At 40.8% G+C, this 18067-nt stretch overlaps 1 protein-coding gene across 4 annotated transcripts in view; it reads right to left on the bottom strand.

The window, feature by feature from the left end:
- The window catches only part of LOC119416384 (CUGBP Elav-like family member 2), a 34642-nt gene that overhangs the window by 10667 nt on the left and 5908 nt on the right, over positions 1–18067 (bottom strand). For 2 of the 4 annotated variants that reach the window (XM_037683621.1, XM_037683622.1), the window contains exons 1-6: positions 17603–17774; positions 8180–8370; positions 3195–3277; positions 1565–1613; positions 1029–1163; positions 77–156 (exon numbers count right to left, since the gene is read on the bottom strand). In XM_037683621.1, coding sequence (XP_037539549.1) covers positions 77–156; positions 1029–1163; positions 1565–1613; positions 3195–3277; positions 8180–8370; positions 17603–17673 — 609 coding nt within the window. In that variant the 5' untranslated portion in view covers positions 17674–17774. Of the gene's footprint in view, positions 1–76; positions 157–1028; positions 1164–1564; positions 1614–3194; positions 3278–8179; positions 8371–17602; positions 17775–18067 lie in introns of those variants that run through there. The other 2 variants (XM_037683619.1, XM_037683620.1) reach the window with 1 other exon arrangement.

Here is an 18067-nt window from a genome sequence, read left to right as displayed (position 1 = left end):
TCCAACACAAGGGGGCAGCAAAATGTATGAGGGGAGGAAAGGAGTAAATGAGAAATAGGTGCTAGGGGTACAGTACCTCCATAGTTTGAGAGTGATGCATGGTTTTGATTGCATTCTGTGCCATTGCCCTGGTAGCAAATGTGACAAACGCACAGCCTGTAGGGGGGGGAGGGAAACAATAGGAGAGGGGGAGGAGGGAGGGAGGGACAAGAAGAAACAAAACAAGACAAAAAAAGGTTTGGACAACTCGTTATGAACCCCAAAAAAAGACATTACAGTACAGAGAATGGCAACTCCCAAGCACACAGAACCACCCTCACTGGTTAGCACATGGAGAAAGAACACAAGAACAGTAACACGTCACATGAGCACAATGATCAACAGATCCTGTTGCCGCCTATAGAAGAGGCTCAAATATGTGGTGTCACGGTGAGACAGTCAACATGATCATATGGACATAAAATGCAAACAGTGATTTGCAAAAATAAATAAAGCCTGCAAACATACAAAAAAATAATTAAGCTTATCTGAATTTGAAGACGATTCTTACAAATAAGTAAAAACGGCGACAATCCATAGCGTGCTTGGTGGGGTTTCATCATATACCGGTACACCCCCGTTACAGCCCCCCGCTGACTGCTATATGAGACTTTACGCAGCAGAGAGCTATGCAGGAGATGCAACGAGACGGTAATTCCAGCCTTTGCGGTGTGTGATTAAGGAGGTGGTAAAGGAGCAGCTGAGCCGCCCGCCAGCTGAGACTATGAACACCAGCAGCTAGCAGTTGCCAGGGCAACGGGCCATTGTGCCGGACAGCAAATGCAGCGGCTCTTTACTGTGACGTGAGGAGGCTAAGAGTCACAGTGAAGGCTATGGGCAAAGAAAGGATGCTTCTGGAGGTAAATAACTTTAATTTAAACCTAGCAAGTCTCAAATAAAGAGTCTGTATAAAATCTACATGAGATCCTCGGCTATGCAGAAGGTGTGAAGCTAAGAAGGCCGAGCTGGTACACTAAAAGCACACCTACCTCTGCTCTGACCATCCGGTCCTCTGAGAATTCGGCACTCTTCGATCTGTCCAAAAGACGAGAACATCATTCTGACCTCGTTCTCGCCATATTTTTTCGAAACCATTCCCACGAAGAGTTTTCTGTCTTCCACTGCTGCAGATGGATCAAAACACACAGTTACTATGAAAGCAGTGCTCATATCAAATCTTGCACCCTTCTCTCCTTGTGATGCTGCAGCATGTTCTGCCTCTCACTCAAAGTCCCAGCTTCTTGTGCAGATCCTGGCACTTTGCTTTGTTTTGCTCTACATCACCTCTCAACACACTGCAGCATACATCTGACCTCAAAGAACGCTCAGTACCTCTTCTTCACCGCTTGCATAACCCATAAGAATCATATTGCAAAAAATGGTGTATTTTTACATTATTCTAAATAAAGACAGTTTCAGTCTTTTATATCAGAATCTACCCCAATTTTGCAGCTTTATTACTTTAAATCTGGTTTCATAAACACTTTCAGTGTCATTACCCCACATTTAAAATAATGGGACCTACCACTTGTTTTCTCACTGTCAGCGGGTTTCATCTGGATAGGATGATGCATCTGAAAGGAGAAAAAAGCAACACATTATCCTCCTTCGTTGGTATAAAGTATGCAGGTGCTTGGCCTGGTTTTATCACAAACATTTCTTATTTTCATTTTCACATCCTCACATTTTTTGAGACAGCCTCTTGTTCAGTCATTAAGACCTTGATCCCTCACATTGCCACACTCAGGGGGTGTCTACTGGTGAGTATCAAATTCTACACAATCCAATCTTCCTTCTAGCTCTAGTATTGGCTTCTGATTTAACTTATTGATTTTTTTCTTTACAACATCCTTCAGTTTTATGAGTATTTCAAGAAATGGATGACAACCACAGAAGTTCAGTACTGTTTCAGAGAGTAGAGTTTTTTATAATGCTGCCTTTACACCTCATCTACCACCTACAAATGGAACAAAGCATTCACAAATAGCTGTGAAAATCTAATCTCAGCCTGAACAAGCTGCTCAGTTTCAAGCTTGGCATGAGAGAACATGAAAGCAGAGTTGCTGTTTTAGGATCTGTCATTTCATGCCCTTTTAATAAACACTTTCGTCCCAGGGGAGTCAGAGCTTTAAACAGATGTAGCTACAGAATATTTACAAATGAAATGAAAAGGAAAACGTAGTCATTCGATGCATATCCTAGCTGAAAAGTGCTGGGATTGTTTGTGACGAGCTCTAAGAGGGGAAGTGAACAGATGGCCTGCTCGGTATGGACACCGGCTAGCGTCAGCGACCAAGCAGAGGCACAGAAGGGACAGAAAAGAAAAAGTGAAAGCTTTTCTATGACTGTGACACAAAGCAAACTCTGTCACCTGCATAAATGCCAGTAACAGCAGGATCCCGGATTGGGATTTGAGAGCAGAGCTGTTGATCCACACTTTATTTGAAACGTCTCGCTGATTGATAGTCTTCCAGTGAACAGAGTTAGGACTGTTTGCTCAGCCCACTGAACTCATCCATCAACCCAGTTCAATATGTACCTATAACCTCCCCAACAGTGGCTCTTTTTACAGAAGACTTGCCTACAGTTTTAATTGACAGCTTGAAGCTGTTTGGTATGGATTAAATCGATTGGAAAGAGCAATTTAGAACGATTCACAGGCCTGACAGATTTGTAGCAGTTTAACAAGCTGCTGCACTTATTCCACTCGAGTGGTCTTCAATCTCTTTGGATAAATCAGGTGATGAGCTATGAGGGCACACTCAAGAGAGACTACTTCCGATTTGAGACTTGCCCTCTTTTATAGATCTTAGTTTGAAGGAAGAAAAATTACATGTGCAAAAACAATTCCTCAGGGACAGGTGTAATTAACTTGTTTAACTTGGTGGTGATCGAGTGCTCTGCCTCAAGCAATGATCAACACCACGGCTGAAAACTTTACGTTTGCATTCGTGTTTGGGACGATCCATTCAAGCATCATCAGGTTCAGGGCAGTCCTCAGTAGTGCTTGCTACAATGGGTTGAAATGTTTCCCGGGCTAGGCAGGCATTCAGTGAACCGAGAGCCCATTACTGGCCCGAACACAGCTCACAGCCTGCACCGGAGATGTAGGGGGGCTCGGGCAGCTAAAATCAGCCCATGCTGTGCTTACTCACCCCACTTAAGGTCTTTATGTTGTGCAGTGCATTCTGGGCCTCCAGTGCAGCTTTTCTTGTATAAAAAGTTACAAAACAGCATCCTAGAAAGTGAAAGAAAAAAAAAAAAAAAAAGAGGGGGACAAACAATGGATGGGGAGAAGGAGACAAAAACAACATTAAAAACACGGCACATAACAACAGTAAATTTAATAACGACCTGATTGCTACAGAACAGAGGAGATGCAAGGGTGTGTCACGTTTGAAATGTGGCAGGATATTCTTGGCACCAACGGTGAGATGGTGCACACCGCCCATGTGGGGGGCTGCATCAAGAACTCAACAGTGATGACTTAGATGAGGCTGTGACATGGCCACAGAGACAACCACGAGGTTAGATAGTGGTCATAGGACACTGACGCACAGTTGAAGGGTCAACAGAGCCTGGGCACGCCAGGGCAGAGAAACATGTTTGCTGGAGAAATTCCACATCAGAAGCTAACAGTCTAACATTAACAAACACACTTTAGGCATATGAACAAAACAAAGAGACAAAGGGAGCAAATGCAAAAAGATAGTGGGGGAAGGGATAAAGAAATAAAAAGCAGGGTGAAAAAAGAAGCCTCTCATCCTTCCATCCCAGCAGACCGCCAGTGGCGTTCCAGCCTGTCAGTTTCACTGGGTTGGGGAAGTGGAGCACTGCAGCGTCTCTGACCTACATAGTGTGTATTATTCTGTTACTGGAGCTCCCAGGCCGTGGGGAGGGCTGCTGAACTCTAATATGCATCAAGCTGCACTCCTCTTTCACAACCAGCTGAGCGGTCGCTTTCTCTGCTGCTTGGCCTGGACACCAAGCTAGCTAAAAATACCAGAAAGACGAAGATAGTCAAATGATTTCTGTGACCTAAAAACCACGAGTCTGATGTTCCCCAGTACAACTGTGGCAAAGTGAAACAACCAACACTGACGCAGAATTTCAGCAGTTTAAAAAGAATGGCTGCAGAACAGCAACGTGCAGGGAGCATCCTTTATCGCAAAGCATAAGCCAGATATCACCAGGTCATGTTTTAGGTAAAAATCACTCCATCTCAGTGGAAGCTCGTGGTAATGGTGTCGCTAAGCAAATTCAACTCGCACAGGCTTAGTGAGCTAAAGACTGCAGTGATCAGGCCAGATTATCTACCAGAATACATTAACATTGCATTAACATGTCAATAGGACATCACAGCTGACACTCTGAAGAAATGGGGAGGGACTGCCTTTAAAAAAAGGGGGCTTTGAACTTTTTTAATGAACTGCACTGTTCCGAGTGTCTGCATGTACACTTGGAACAACAAGCTTCATTGGTCGTTTTCTAATGAACAGTTTAAAAACAGCTGAATTTGATACAAGAGTAAAAATCCTGGTTATTTTAATGTTCTGACAACATGACGAGCTGTCTTGATGTCAAAGAAAATGTTTGAGTTATAGACAATTTGGACATTTCTAGAAAGCAAAAATAAAAATTTATTCTACTTCAATCTAAACCAGTTGAAACTGTCCATATTAAAGTAGAAAAATTAAAACCACCTGTGCATTACACAACCGTACAGTTTCTTTTGTCCTCATAAACGCACGACTAGGTTAGAAATGGAGATTAGAAATATGGCAAGGGCTGTAGAGTGTCATTAAATTGTCAGCTTGTTATTCTAAAACTTCAATAGCCACTAACCATTTGCCTGCAATTTTGGGGTGTTTTGGGGTACCACAAAGGGGTTGATTTAGGAAGTCTACAATCAGCATAGTCCCATATTAATCGTGTACAGACACGATGTGCTGTACACTGCTGCAGGGGAAAGAGCTCAAAGCAAAGGTATGTTCAGAGTACTCAGCACTGTTTGTTTTTATTAATAAAGCTCTCCATGATGAGCTATGGACTCCATTTCACTCCCCAATAAACACATTATGACATTAAAGCTATTCACAATTTCTTTGGTTTTAACTTTAAATGTTTACCTTACAAAGACATTAATGTGCAACTTTTAGCTTAATGTTGCTAGCAGAAAAATACATTCCATGAGAAACTAATTTTGTGCTGGCTTCACGCCGTTTGTTTTGATCATTAAATGAACCATTGAATTAACAGCGTGGTCGACCATTTAATCAGGTCTAAGGGAACAAGCAAAATAATTTATACTTTGCAACTTTGGAAGGTAAACTACCACTGAAACATTTAGGGTCATTATGATATTAACATGGTCAACCTTGGATTTAAAATAAAACCACTGACTACATTTACATTAAGTTACAGTGTTCAATGGTGTGACATGCAGAGCTTTAAATTTTTAAACTCTGAAATAGGGCAGGATTAAATATTTATTGAGGCGAGACTCTTTGGGTATCTCACAAATCGTTTAGGATTCTGAGGTCTGCAAAGTAATTATTAAACCATTTCAATCATGAAACTTCTGTGACATATTTTACATAAACCATTGATTTATGTCACTGAATGTCTAATAACGTGAACAATAACGTAAAAAAATAAACTATCAAGCTACGGACTATCAATTAGGATATATGCCAACTTAACATTGAGAACACCAAAGTTGACATTAACAGTGTTCATCACTGAAATTTAAAAACAAATGAACCGTTTCAAAGTCAATGCTAAAGACAGTCATGCTTTGATTTCAATATTTATAAAGCTTAAAGTTCTCAAAAGTGACAGAACTTTAAGCTTTAATGCAACACGTTTCTACCACAGGAAGCTACTGTAACTCTACTAGGACGTTCAGCATCGTGCAGCGACTACTCAACATTAACAAAACCAATTTAGTTGTTTTAAAACCCAAATAAGTCTTCCATGTGCACAAGGTTATCCATCTAAAAATGTAATCTTACCTCCCACATTGATAGGTCAAATTGTCATGGGTTGTCATGTCCAATTAATAGAATATCTTAAATATAAAAACAATTTTGTTCCAAGCGTCACTACTTCATGGCTCTATGCAGTAGAGCTGTCATTTCTAATCCGAACACGAAACCCAGCCCAACCTGGATTAGGGCCGGTCCGGGCCGTCATGTGATTAATGTGCGGGCCAGGCTGGTCTCGGGCTTTGATGCGGTTTTGCGAATCGTACTGCGCAAATAAAATGAGAGATTGAAGAAAGAAAGAAGAGTGCCGCTGTTAATCAGACTGCGGAAGAGATCGCTGGCGCGTTGCGCAATAATTGCGTACGTGGGCTCAGGTTTCTGCAGTTTTGCGAATCATACAGGAAACTAAATAAGAATGCACAATATAAAGTTGTGTTAACTACTTCTTGAGGAGGAGGCAGGTCCAACCGGCCGGTTTAAAGAGGTTTAAAACTGTCGCATTAAGATCAGATGGACAACTTGTCACTGGCCGCGCGTCCGTTGACTCGCCGGTGGAAATGGACTGGAGACCTGTCCAGGGTGTACCCCAACTTTCGCACAGTGACTGATGGACATGGGCACCAGCGACCCCTGCTACCCGAAAAGGAAGAAGCGGGTAAAGATAATGGATAGATGAATGGATCAATCAGCTGATCACTGGATGTGCACGTCTCCGCACCTGCCGTCATCTGCGGTGAAGGAAGTAGCAGCGTCTACAAAAGCCGACGCGAGCAGAGCGTTCAATTAAAATAGCCTTGTTTTATATTGTTCCAAATAACTTTGCTCTAAAAATATTTTTGTTCATCTGTAGAATAGTTTATCTTTAGAGTTGATTTTTTAGGCTAATCGCTTTGTATGTTAATATCCATTTGGTGACTTGTTAATAAACATAAATCTTGTATCTTCCTTTCATTACGTTTTTAAAATTACCATGTCAAATTGATTTGCTTACAAAAGCAGTAAAAGCTTAAAAAAATAAATACATTTAAAAAAAAATTGGGTTCGGCCCTCTAATTACCGGTAATCTGTTGGGTCCTGGTCCGGGTAGGGCTCAGGAGAAGAAAAAATATCTACGGGCTCGGTCCGGTCCAGATTTATTAGGCCCAAACGCAACTCTACTATGCAGGTGAGGAATGGCACTTAACTCTATAACCACGTTCCAGGCTTCATCACAACTGACATGTTGCTCAAGTAAAAAGACCAATTCATAGATGGTATCTCACGGGGCTGCGACTGCTTGGCAGACGGCATTCATGGGGGCGTCTTCCTAATTGTGCTGTGGGTGTCTCCAACCAACCTCCAGAGCATTATAGTTGTATTCCAACACCTGCACAAGTTCTCTCTTGACAAAAAACACCCGAGGCACATATTTAGGTCTAAAAACCACACTGCTGATAAAGAATAATTACTTAAAACTGGTCCAAATCTGCAAATCTTCATTCCAGAAGTGTCCACCAGTAGCTTAAGCCAAAGGTGGGTCCAAAACGAGCGGAGGTGAACAACGAACGCATTATAATAACCGTGCACATGAAAAACAGGCTGCGTTGTTTTTTGGTTTGTTTTTAAACTGGTCTCCTGAAATGCGGCCTTGAGGCTCTCCAGTCACAACCGTAAACGCTCAGTTCAGTGAAACTGAACAGAAAATATTCCAGCAATTTTGGGTCACCAATTCGCCTTTTAACAGTTTCAGCTTAGTGAGATTGCACCTTCATAAACCATTTCTTTCTGCTACGCAAAGTACTGAGACTCAGCTGTGAACCAGTGACACCACTTTTAAGACATCTTCATGTCAAATACGTCACAGGTCTGGCTAGCTACCAGTACTCACAATTTAAAACACTAGAACCCCACAGTATGGTAAGTTAGGTATCCAAATACATCAATAAACACAGATTATTATGTGACTGTACACAGTCCATAAATGAACTGCACCAGCTCAGTTTCATCAGAGCTACTAAAATGTTCATCAAAAATGTATGTCAAAAATCAAGAGCACACCTTGGCCATGCTGACCAGTCAACGAACCCAATAACTAAACTGTAGAAGAAAAGTCTACTTCATAATTAATGCCATGACAGAAAGGTTGAACCAAAAATCCTTCCACCTGACCGTACCTTTGCTCTGAGGAGGGTTCTGGGTGCGATCACGGAGAATGTTGATCTGGAACACTGGGCCATAAGGCTCAAAAAGCTCTTTCAGTTCAGTTTCTGACCAGGAGCGTGGAATCTGTCCCACAAACATCTTGATTGTATCTGGGTCTGGCTGGTCCATGTGTTCCAGTGATCCGTTCATCTTGCTGCCGTTGCTGAGGACAAAAAGAATAATATTCTGATTAACATTTTAGGTAAATTAAAGAAGGTTGCATCTTCCATCATTTTGTCCTTGTTAGGTTTACTTAATACAGACCAAACAGTGAAATCTATACAAGGCAACAAGAACCATAGAGGACTCGGTAATCTGCTATCAAAATGATGGCAATACACCCCCCCCCCCCCTTTAAATTTTGTAGTCACAAGTACCGTCCCGTTTCAGAGTTAAACATAAATAAGGAAAACTACTAAAATGATGAAATGCACTAATTTGATGGCTTAGAATTGTAAATGGACTGTACTTGTATATCACCTTTCTATCTAATCAAGATACTCAAAGCTCTTTACACTAGAATCTGTGCCTCATTTACCCATTCATACAGCTCTATACTAGATCTCTACAAAGCTAATTGAACAAATCATTCTAAAGAGACTAATCAGAGTTTTATCACATTCATACACTGATGGGACACACATCAGAGGCAACGAGGGGTTCAATGTCTTGCCCATGGACACTTAGGCATGTGACTGTTGGTGGATTCGAACCCCCAACTCTTGCATTGGAGGACGACTGCTCTAACCACTCAGCCACAGCCGCCAAAGAATGACTTAGTAAATTAAATTTGTTTTTGACAGCCGAGTATTTCATCTTAACTTTGTGCAAGAGCGTCCATTTCCTACAGAGTAATAATAAAGTCTGATGCAAAGATGCACAGGAAGTCCTAGGAGCTTTAAACTGCTCCTCCTTTTCATCCATTTTAGATAATGGTCACACTGGTGCTGACAGAAGTTTGAGCAGCTCTAAGAAACACAAAGGAAGTGACGTAGGCCTTCTCATAGGTCAAAACTAAACAGTGTCTGAGTTTGTTCTGCTTAGAGATAAAGAAATTAGTTCTCATTTTGAAACAATGTCGTCTCAAGACTCGTTTTTCAGACAATATTTTAAGATAACACATTGTCATTAACGCATTTTGTCACTAAAATTAACCAAAAAAAGTTGGACATTACTAGATTTCAGTCGTAAGTAGTTATGAGAATGAATAACTAATAGAGCAACCGAAGAAGATGGGGTATTTACATAAAGAAAATACTTGCTAATATCTGACATGCCTTATTTTGAATACAGGGTACAACTATTTATTAAATCTCATTTAGTTTGTTGTAAGGCTGTTCAAAGTTGATTCACACATTAAAAAGCTTTAATTGCTATGAAAGCATTCCAATAAGTCCTCATCTTAAGTAATTATCAAGTGGCTCAATAATATTGCACAAGGGGTCCAATTTAAATAAAAATGAATCAACAAAAAAGAGAGACCCTCAGAATGTGCTATACTGAGTGCATAATTGGGTAGATCACATATTTGTATGGGAACAGTTCATCTACCTGACCTACAAGTAAAACAGAGTATATTTAAGAAGTGATGACTTCTTCCAATGTTCACACAAAAACAGAAGCTAGTCTCTTTTTTATATAGTTCACGTTGAGCAACTATTTGTGTGGTCTTAACAGTAATAGTGAGAGATCAATGAAATCCTGAAGTGTGCAGTTTACTTTGAGGCAAGAGCTAGAGACAGAATCAATATCCACCAGCATGTAAACATCTACACCTTAGTGTCCAACACAAAAATCAGTCCAACCTTTTCTGACTGGGGAGGAAAAGGGACTGGGAACCAAGACAGAAAGTGAAACCTACTCAGGCGCCGATTATGTAAAAACATGTTAACATTAACCAATAAACTAAAAATACTGTGCAGAATAAAGAGGCAAGTTGATCCAAAACATGAAGATTATGTAATGCAAGGTTGATAAAGTTCCTACATGACAAACAAATGAGTTGTAGCAAAAAGCATTTAAACAGACCTTTGGACACGAGCCATCCATATTTTACAAAACGAGCCCAGTCTTTCCACAGAAACACCAAACTCCTTGAGGGACTTCAACGACATGCTAACAAATCACTTCAGCTCTTGTTCTTCTGAAAGCCAACTCTCCACCTTGGTACAAACTGTTTCTTTCTCTCCTGGAGCCTTTCAGTATAATCAAATCATAACAATCCAAAGGACGCTTTGGCAAAACAAAAGCCAAAAACAGGGGTAAATGACCCAGCTTCAAACAGCTTTGAGAAAACAAGCAAAACAAAGCTCTAAACCTTAAAGAACTGCTGGTTAGCAGGGAGAGAATCTGCAGAGCATCTTCTCTTCAGGAGCTTTGGCGATGGTACAGAGAGTAACCTACGGCTTCGCTGCCACAGCGGGGGAACAATGTGTGATTGTTCCCCCATGCTGGAGAACGCTATTCACCGTTCCTCCGCAGCACAATAGGCCAAGTCAGAGAGATGCTTTGCAAAATAACAGAGAGCCTCGACTGCTAGGCCGCAGCCCTGGTGTGCGACACCATTTTCACCAGTGGCACTCTGACACCGTTTTGCTGGGGGCTTTTTGGTCAAATCTCTCAGCAAACAGAAAACAAACCTCTCCTGAAAAACCAGATTTGTGACAAATGACTGGAAAACACGACGGCTCCCTGGTCACAAAGTTGTCTAAACATTCACAAAGCCCCAACATTATCATTTTGTAGAAACTGCTCAAAAGCAATGTACCAACAATAGTATTTTTAGCTATTCTACTCACAACTTTAATCCCTTTATGTTGGTTTGATTAAATCTATTAAATCAATTAAATTATGTTGGTTTGGTTAAATAAATGCAAAAAAATTGCTTCATATAAAAAAATTTTAACTACAGACTTGAGGGCCAACATGGGATAGAGGCAGAGCAGCCGACTTTGGACCTGAAAGTCCCAGGTTCGATCCCCAGTCATTGCACATCTCGTGGTGTCTCTGAGCAGCACACCCCATCCCCAAATGCTCCTTGGGTGCCCCCAATAGCCGCCCACTGCACCACCTGGTGGTGGATGGGTTACATGCAAAGAGTCAGTTTTGTCATTGTATGGGAACTTACAATGATGACAACACATTATTATTATTATTAAACCAGGTGTGAATTTAAACTGTGCTTGTACTTGCATTACTGATAGTGTTGATAAATTGTGCGGCTCTAGTACGAAGTAGAGCTCAGCCGATCGTCGACACAGATATTGGGAGGGCAAGGCAACCGCCGATAACAAATATAATGGCTGAAAAATTATGAGCTTTGTCCACCCCCAAGAATCTAAGAAAACAGTGAGTGGAGCAGAGCTTGTTTATTTAGCACAGCTGTTAGCAATCATGAAGCTAAGCTAATCAGATCCACGCTATATACACCTAGTCTCTCGCCAGGTTTACAAGGGGTGTGCTGGTCATAAAAACAGTCTTCCTAACGTGCGTTCACTTTTTCTATCCTCAACTCTTCACCATAAAGTTATTACGCGTTACATAAATATAAATTAAAGGAACACCCTTTTCTGTTCATTGTTTAAACACTCATGTATGCTGAAGGTCTAACTAGTGTTGACTGCAGCGGCGGTTGTTTTTCTTTGTAGAGAAGATTTCAGACAAACAATCTATTTCATTGAGAACGACGAAGATAACATTACTAACACCGATATATTTAGAGCTACTTTAATATTTATTGGTCTACAACAACCTAAATTATCGGCCATACCGATTAGAGCTGGGCGATCTCAATATTTTAAAAATAAGGTTTTTTCCCCCAATATAAGATGAGACTATATTGATATGGTGTTATACTTGAAAATCCTCCTGCTGTCTTCTTTCTCCCACGCGGCCCCCTCCTTGAATACAAACACACAGCCCCTCAGCCGTGCTCTCCCCACTTCCTCAGGAGGTGGGCGGGAGACGTTAGCACAACACTGGCGATGTGAAGAGTAACTTTGCTGCTGAACAAAAAGAAAAAATGGCTGTTCTTTTGGAGATGGTTTGGATTTAGATTGGAGCAGAAAAATGATTTCTGTAGACAATGTTGAAAACAAGTCCCGACAAAAGACCAGAACTACGAATCTTTTTCACCATTTAAAACTAGGGATGCACCGATCCACTTCTTTTACTTCCGATCCGATCCCAATACCTAAATCTGAATATCGGCCGATACCGATCCAGTTCCGATATCATGATCATCATTGATTTTATATGAGGCTGTAATAATCTCCTCTCAAGTACAATTTGTACAAATATATGCATGCATGTCCAAAATGGCAACTCGAGGTAAGTTTTATTAATGTTGGATAAATTTTAAAGTTAGAATTAAATTCTGCTAACACAAAACATGTTTAAAAAAGTTAAATCTGGTCCTCTGGACATTCAAAAAAACAAAACAAAGCAAATCAACAAAAAAATGTAGAAACGTTTCGTCTCTCATCCGAGAGACTTCCTCAGTCTGAGGTGCTGTTTTCAGCTCAGTCTCTTAAATAGCACCTTCTCAGAGTGGATCAACCAGTTTGCTGCTGACAACCAAAACCAGCTGATCAGCTGATTTTTGAATGTCCAGAGGACCAGATTTAACTTTTTTAGATTTTTCTACCTGGATTATTGAGCATGCATCAGGACAAAACATGTTTCTTTTTATTCCTAGCTTTAAAGTGGATATTAAAGTGATTAAGTGATTGTTTAAAGTTATTTTTTTTTTTTTTTAAATAAGGGGCAGATATAAGAATTTTTTTTTTTCTTTCTGCACTCTTTTCATTCTGTTTTCTTTTTGATGATTTTTTTTCTTTTAAATGAATGAATCCAAAGAGATCGAGATTATATAATATATTATATTATATATATATATATATATATATATATAAAACCCAATACCAATATATCGTTTGGACTCTAGTATTAAGTACAGGAAATGAGCTCTTCAATAATTTTTCTCAGTCCCTTACCATATTGAACCATATTGCTTTTAAATGTAACAATAACAACAAAAAAACTTGTTTAAATACTATCAACTTTATTTTTATAAAAATCATTGTTTTTGTGTTTAGGGATTACAGCAAAAATGAACTGGTGAGTTTGTTTTAAAGCCGAGAGGGCTGCACAGTTAACAAAATAAATGTGTAAAGGTCTGAATATTAAAGTTAATATGTAGTCTGGTGTTTAAACGTCATAAACTGTAATAAAAGTAACACACGCACACAATGCTGATATGAAGTTAGACGAGATACTTAATCTAAAGCTATACTGATTTGGTTAGTAATTACGATTTCTGTTCACATAGTTGTAAAAGTCTTCTGCCGAGTGTCCACAAACAGCTCCACAATGTGGCAGATCAACATGCTTCAAGGCTTCACAGCAGCTCACGAGTCACTCACATTCAGAGCCAGGACAGTCACACGTGTACGGCTGCACTGCCCAGAACCATCAGATGATTTATCTGGACCATGCGTGTGCTGTTGGCATACCAGCAACATCTTTGGTGTGCTTTGAAAGGGAAGACAGCTATTCCATCTCATTATCCCGTCTTTTTCCAAGTTCAGCATGCGTGTTTGGACTGTAGTCCAACACCAACCAGAGTCGCAGCAAACACTGCATGATTTTGTAGAAAACTTTGGCATCTGCTGTAGAGCAGTAGTGGCAACACGACAGCTCAGTGGTTAGCACCGTCGCCTCACAGCAAGAAGGTCCTGGGTTTAATCCCCGGTTGGACCTGGGGTCTTTCTGTGTGGACTTCGCATGTTCTTCTCATGCTTGCGTGGGTTTTCTCAGGGCACACTGGTTTCCTCCCACAGGCCAAAAACATGCATGTTAGGCTGCCTTCAGACCCAGGCCTCCGTTTCAAGAGATCTGTGATCTCATGGGATTTGCCTGGATAAATAAAGGTTAATAATAAAGTAGCTTTAATTTCTAATTGGTTATAAGTGCCTTTTTGTAATTACTAGCCACCCTTTGTTTTTAATGGTACCTTTATTATGGAAATACTCAATAAGATTGATTTAAAAAAAAAAAAATCTGTCAAACAAAATTAATTAGGTCCATGTTCCAAAAAACTGTTTACAGAAGGAAAAGTAAATCTTATTCTTAACCGTTTGCCAGAGGCTGTTTTTGTAATCATGTAAAGTCAATAGAAGAACAGTTCACGTTTTATCCTCAGCTGTTCCTTTCACTATACCAATGTCCACACAAGCATCCTTAGAGACAAGCTGCATCCAACGCTTTCTGCAGATACATCAACTCAAGTAGATCCAAAAAGCCGTCTAGTTTCTAGTTTTATCCATTTTCTCCTAATCTACAAGGAGAGAATTATTTCAAAGAGGAACTAGTTTCAAGGACTTGAGATAAAAGCATTCAGGCAGACTTGAAGGTGCATGAAACAAGCAAGCCACGAGAAACAAACTCACAGTACAGTTGAAGGACTCTTGATGAAGAATTGCTTTGACTTATGTTTTGGCAAAGGAAATGACAGCTAAAAAATTGATGTCGCTTCAGGCGATAAAACAGAAAAAGGGCAGTGTCATTTGATTTCCATACCAAGTGGGTGAGTTAATCAACAGACTGTTGTTCTGATGAGAAATTAAGATTTCTCCCTGCTAGCATCAACTCCAATTCAACTCTGAGTGGCCTAATTTCATTGTTGCATTTTCCCTGACGAAGACAGACGTGTTCAATCAGCCTCTGAACGGGCTGCGTGTTAACAGACGGCCAGCATCTGATGACAAGGCCAGCCCCATTAGCTCCATAATCAGACCAAGAGTCCCCGATGGGTATGCATGACGTAGCTGATTTAAAGCTTTTGTGGACCAGCAGTGAAATTTCATCCAAATGAGGAATTTATTCAAATCCTCAAGTGCAAGTACGTGTTAGAAACCACTCGTATGTTTAAACTTAGTGTGTGTATACCTTGAGTTTCCTTTTCTATGCATCTTATAGACTGCTCATAATGTTCTTATTGCCTTTTCAAATTTAAAAACAGATTCCCAGGAAAATAAAAGGGAATTAAAATACACCACATTAATAGGAAACGCCACAAAGAGCAGTTGTCTCCTGCTTCATCCAGAGATGTTTTGCCTGTTCTCACATGCTCTCAGCAATCAGCTGATGCTACATTTGAGAAGAGAACAAGTCTGTTCTCTTACAAAGACTAAAACCACACAGCCGACTCCACGTGAACAACAAACGCCAACCCCCCCTCGGTCACAGGCACACTGACCTGACCTACGCATAACCAAACTGATACTTAGCTGCACCATATGGTAGAAATCTCATGCTAATATTCAGCTTATAAATATTCCATCAGAGGTAAAAATACCTCTGATGGACATTTTTGTAACAACTTTGGAGCAAAATGATCATTTTACAACCCTGATATTGGTGTTATGCAACCATGTCCCCTCTTTTTTTTGTGTGTGTTTGCAGAAGTTGCTCAACCTTCAATCAAACCAGCCCAAGCTGGAGATAAAGGACATGCTCATGAGAATCTCAAGGCGGTGCATGTGGCTCCAGGGCAGCCAGCCTTGTAATTATAGCCTCCAAAAAAAAAAAAAAGTGTAAAAGATGTTGAGTGTTGAGAAACAGGTGACAAGTCAGATCAGCTCCCCCCTTTCTCATGGCTTTCAACATCTGGCTACACAGGACTCGATCTCAACCTGACAGCAAAAAGGGACAGAACAGCTGTCGAGCTGCTCCTAGACCCAGAGCAAAGACCCCATGTTTCACACCAATCCACAGCTCACTGGACGCAACAAAGGGGATTACAGTGACGCTTAGCTGACCCACTATGGCTGTGTCGGTTTCAAGAGGATCCCTGTTAGGCTGTGATAGACGGGCTGACTGTCCAGAACCAATCAGATAAATCAATTGAACAGAGCTCTGTTGAGATAACGCCATTTAGTACACGGCTTAAATGTTTGTTTATTCAGTGGAAATCTATCAGTAAGCTGAATAGTTTAGTCACAATTACAGTAATAACATCAGCGGTGCAGGTGAAGACTTGTAGTCAGCCAAAACTAGTTGAAATGCTAAGAGTCTTCAATTAGAGGAGCACATTTTTATAATCAATTACCAGAATACATTAGGGTTGTACAGTTGTTCTGTTTTTTATTTAAAGAAACTTGAAATTTGGCCTAAAGACAATCAGTCATGTACTCATTCATGAAATAGATCCATTTTAACTGTGCAATTTACAGTGTGATGTTCGGCTGTTGTTTTTGTTCACTTGTTTTATGACATTTTTATTTGTTTAACAAATGAAATTTAGCCGTTGTGCTAATTCCAGCGTATTTATACTTTTGTAATTTTGATTAATGAACACTGTCCTTATGCATAAATAAAATCTTAAACCTTAATTTAAAGAGATGAACCTCTTAAAATTGTTTTGTATTCGTGATCTAAAATCTCCCACCTAGAGAGTTCTTCCACAAACAAGACTTTCCTTTTCCACTGTCCTCTTAAACACACAAAAAAACTATGTTCTACCCAACTGGGTCTATTTAACATTACTTTAAAATATTTAAGCTTCATTAGTCTTATTTAGACTGCTTGTTCCGTGCTTTTATCAAACTATTGCTAAATGTTAGTGTCTCCGTCCCTCTTGTTTACATGTCTTGTCACAAGATTTCCATTAATGTTTAAATAAAAGCACCAAACCACGTGTTTTTCTGCTGTTCGGGCACATCCAACATGGACTCCCATGTCTGCGAGCTGCTGCTAAAAAAACAAAATTAGTAAAACGGCAGAAACACTGGGAGGGCGTCAAAAATCAGTACTTGCATTTTATAATCAACGTCAGCTAATAAAAACAAAATGTACTTTAAGCTCTTTAAGTCGCTTGACAAACACTTCCTCATTAGCAGACATTAGACGCCACCGGTTCAGGGCAGAGAACTTGTTTCCCTTAAATAATAATAAAAAATAAAAATAAAAAACAGCCAGGCTGAGTTTATACAGCTCCACTAAGACAAATATTTACCACGGACTCCGTCTGGACGAGCTACTTCAGGTTGTTTTTCTGAACCGTATGCTCTCCGGAAGCACATGTCACCGAGCCCAGCGTAGTGTCAAATAACGCGGCTAAGCTAACTGCGTTGTCTCCTCCAGGAGCGGAGCTTGGCCCCGAAACACGCTTATCCTCGGTGATTTGTTTCGTTCGACACGAATAATGCGGGTTCCAGCCTTTTTTTGTTCAAGTTTGACAAACAACTTGAACTCCAGACGGAGGAGCGAGCCCCGTTAGCATAGCAGTAAGCTAACGCTAGCTAACCCCCCTCCTTCTCCTACACCGCCCCGCAAACTGCTGTGAAACACTCGGGGAAAAGAGGCGAAAATGGCTCGATAGCTCGACTACTTACACAGAGTCGCTCGAAGTCATTAGCCGACTTTCCGAAAGAGGGAGGAAATCCAGGTTATACGTCGAAGTCATGCTCAAAACGACGTCGAACAATGAAGAAGAGACGCCCGCGCCGACCGAGCGAGAGGCTGAACTCCTGCGAGACGACGAGGAGGAGGAGGAGGAGACGGAGCGGAGCAGGTGCAGGCGGGGAGGGAGGAGACGGCTTCCTCTTCAAAAGGTGCTAAGATGAGGAGGGAGGGAGCACCGGTCCGCCTTGTTTCTCTCTCTCTTCGTCTCCGTGCGAAAATAACACCCGGACTGTCTCACGGAACTGCAGTGGAGCCGAGGCGTGGCCTGAACTACAAAAAGTCTGAGCCGCCATGCTGCCGCGCGAGCCCCTCCACGTGCACACTGCAGCTTTACGGTCAACGAGACATTTTTACACGTTCACTCACTAAACTACAAGTGTCCGGATTTTACACGT

The sequence above is a fragment of the Nematolebias whitei genome, chromosome 10 (genome assembly GCF_014905685.2).
Source record: "Nematolebias whitei isolate Nwh7 chromosome 10, NemWhi1, whole genome shotgun sequence".
Taxonomy (NCBI): domain Eukaryota; kingdom Metazoa; phylum Chordata; class Actinopteri; order Cyprinodontiformes; family Rivulidae; genus Nematolebias; species Nematolebias whitei.
Note: the sequence above shows the minus strand (reverse complement) of the source record. Positions and strands in the feature narration are given on the sequence as shown.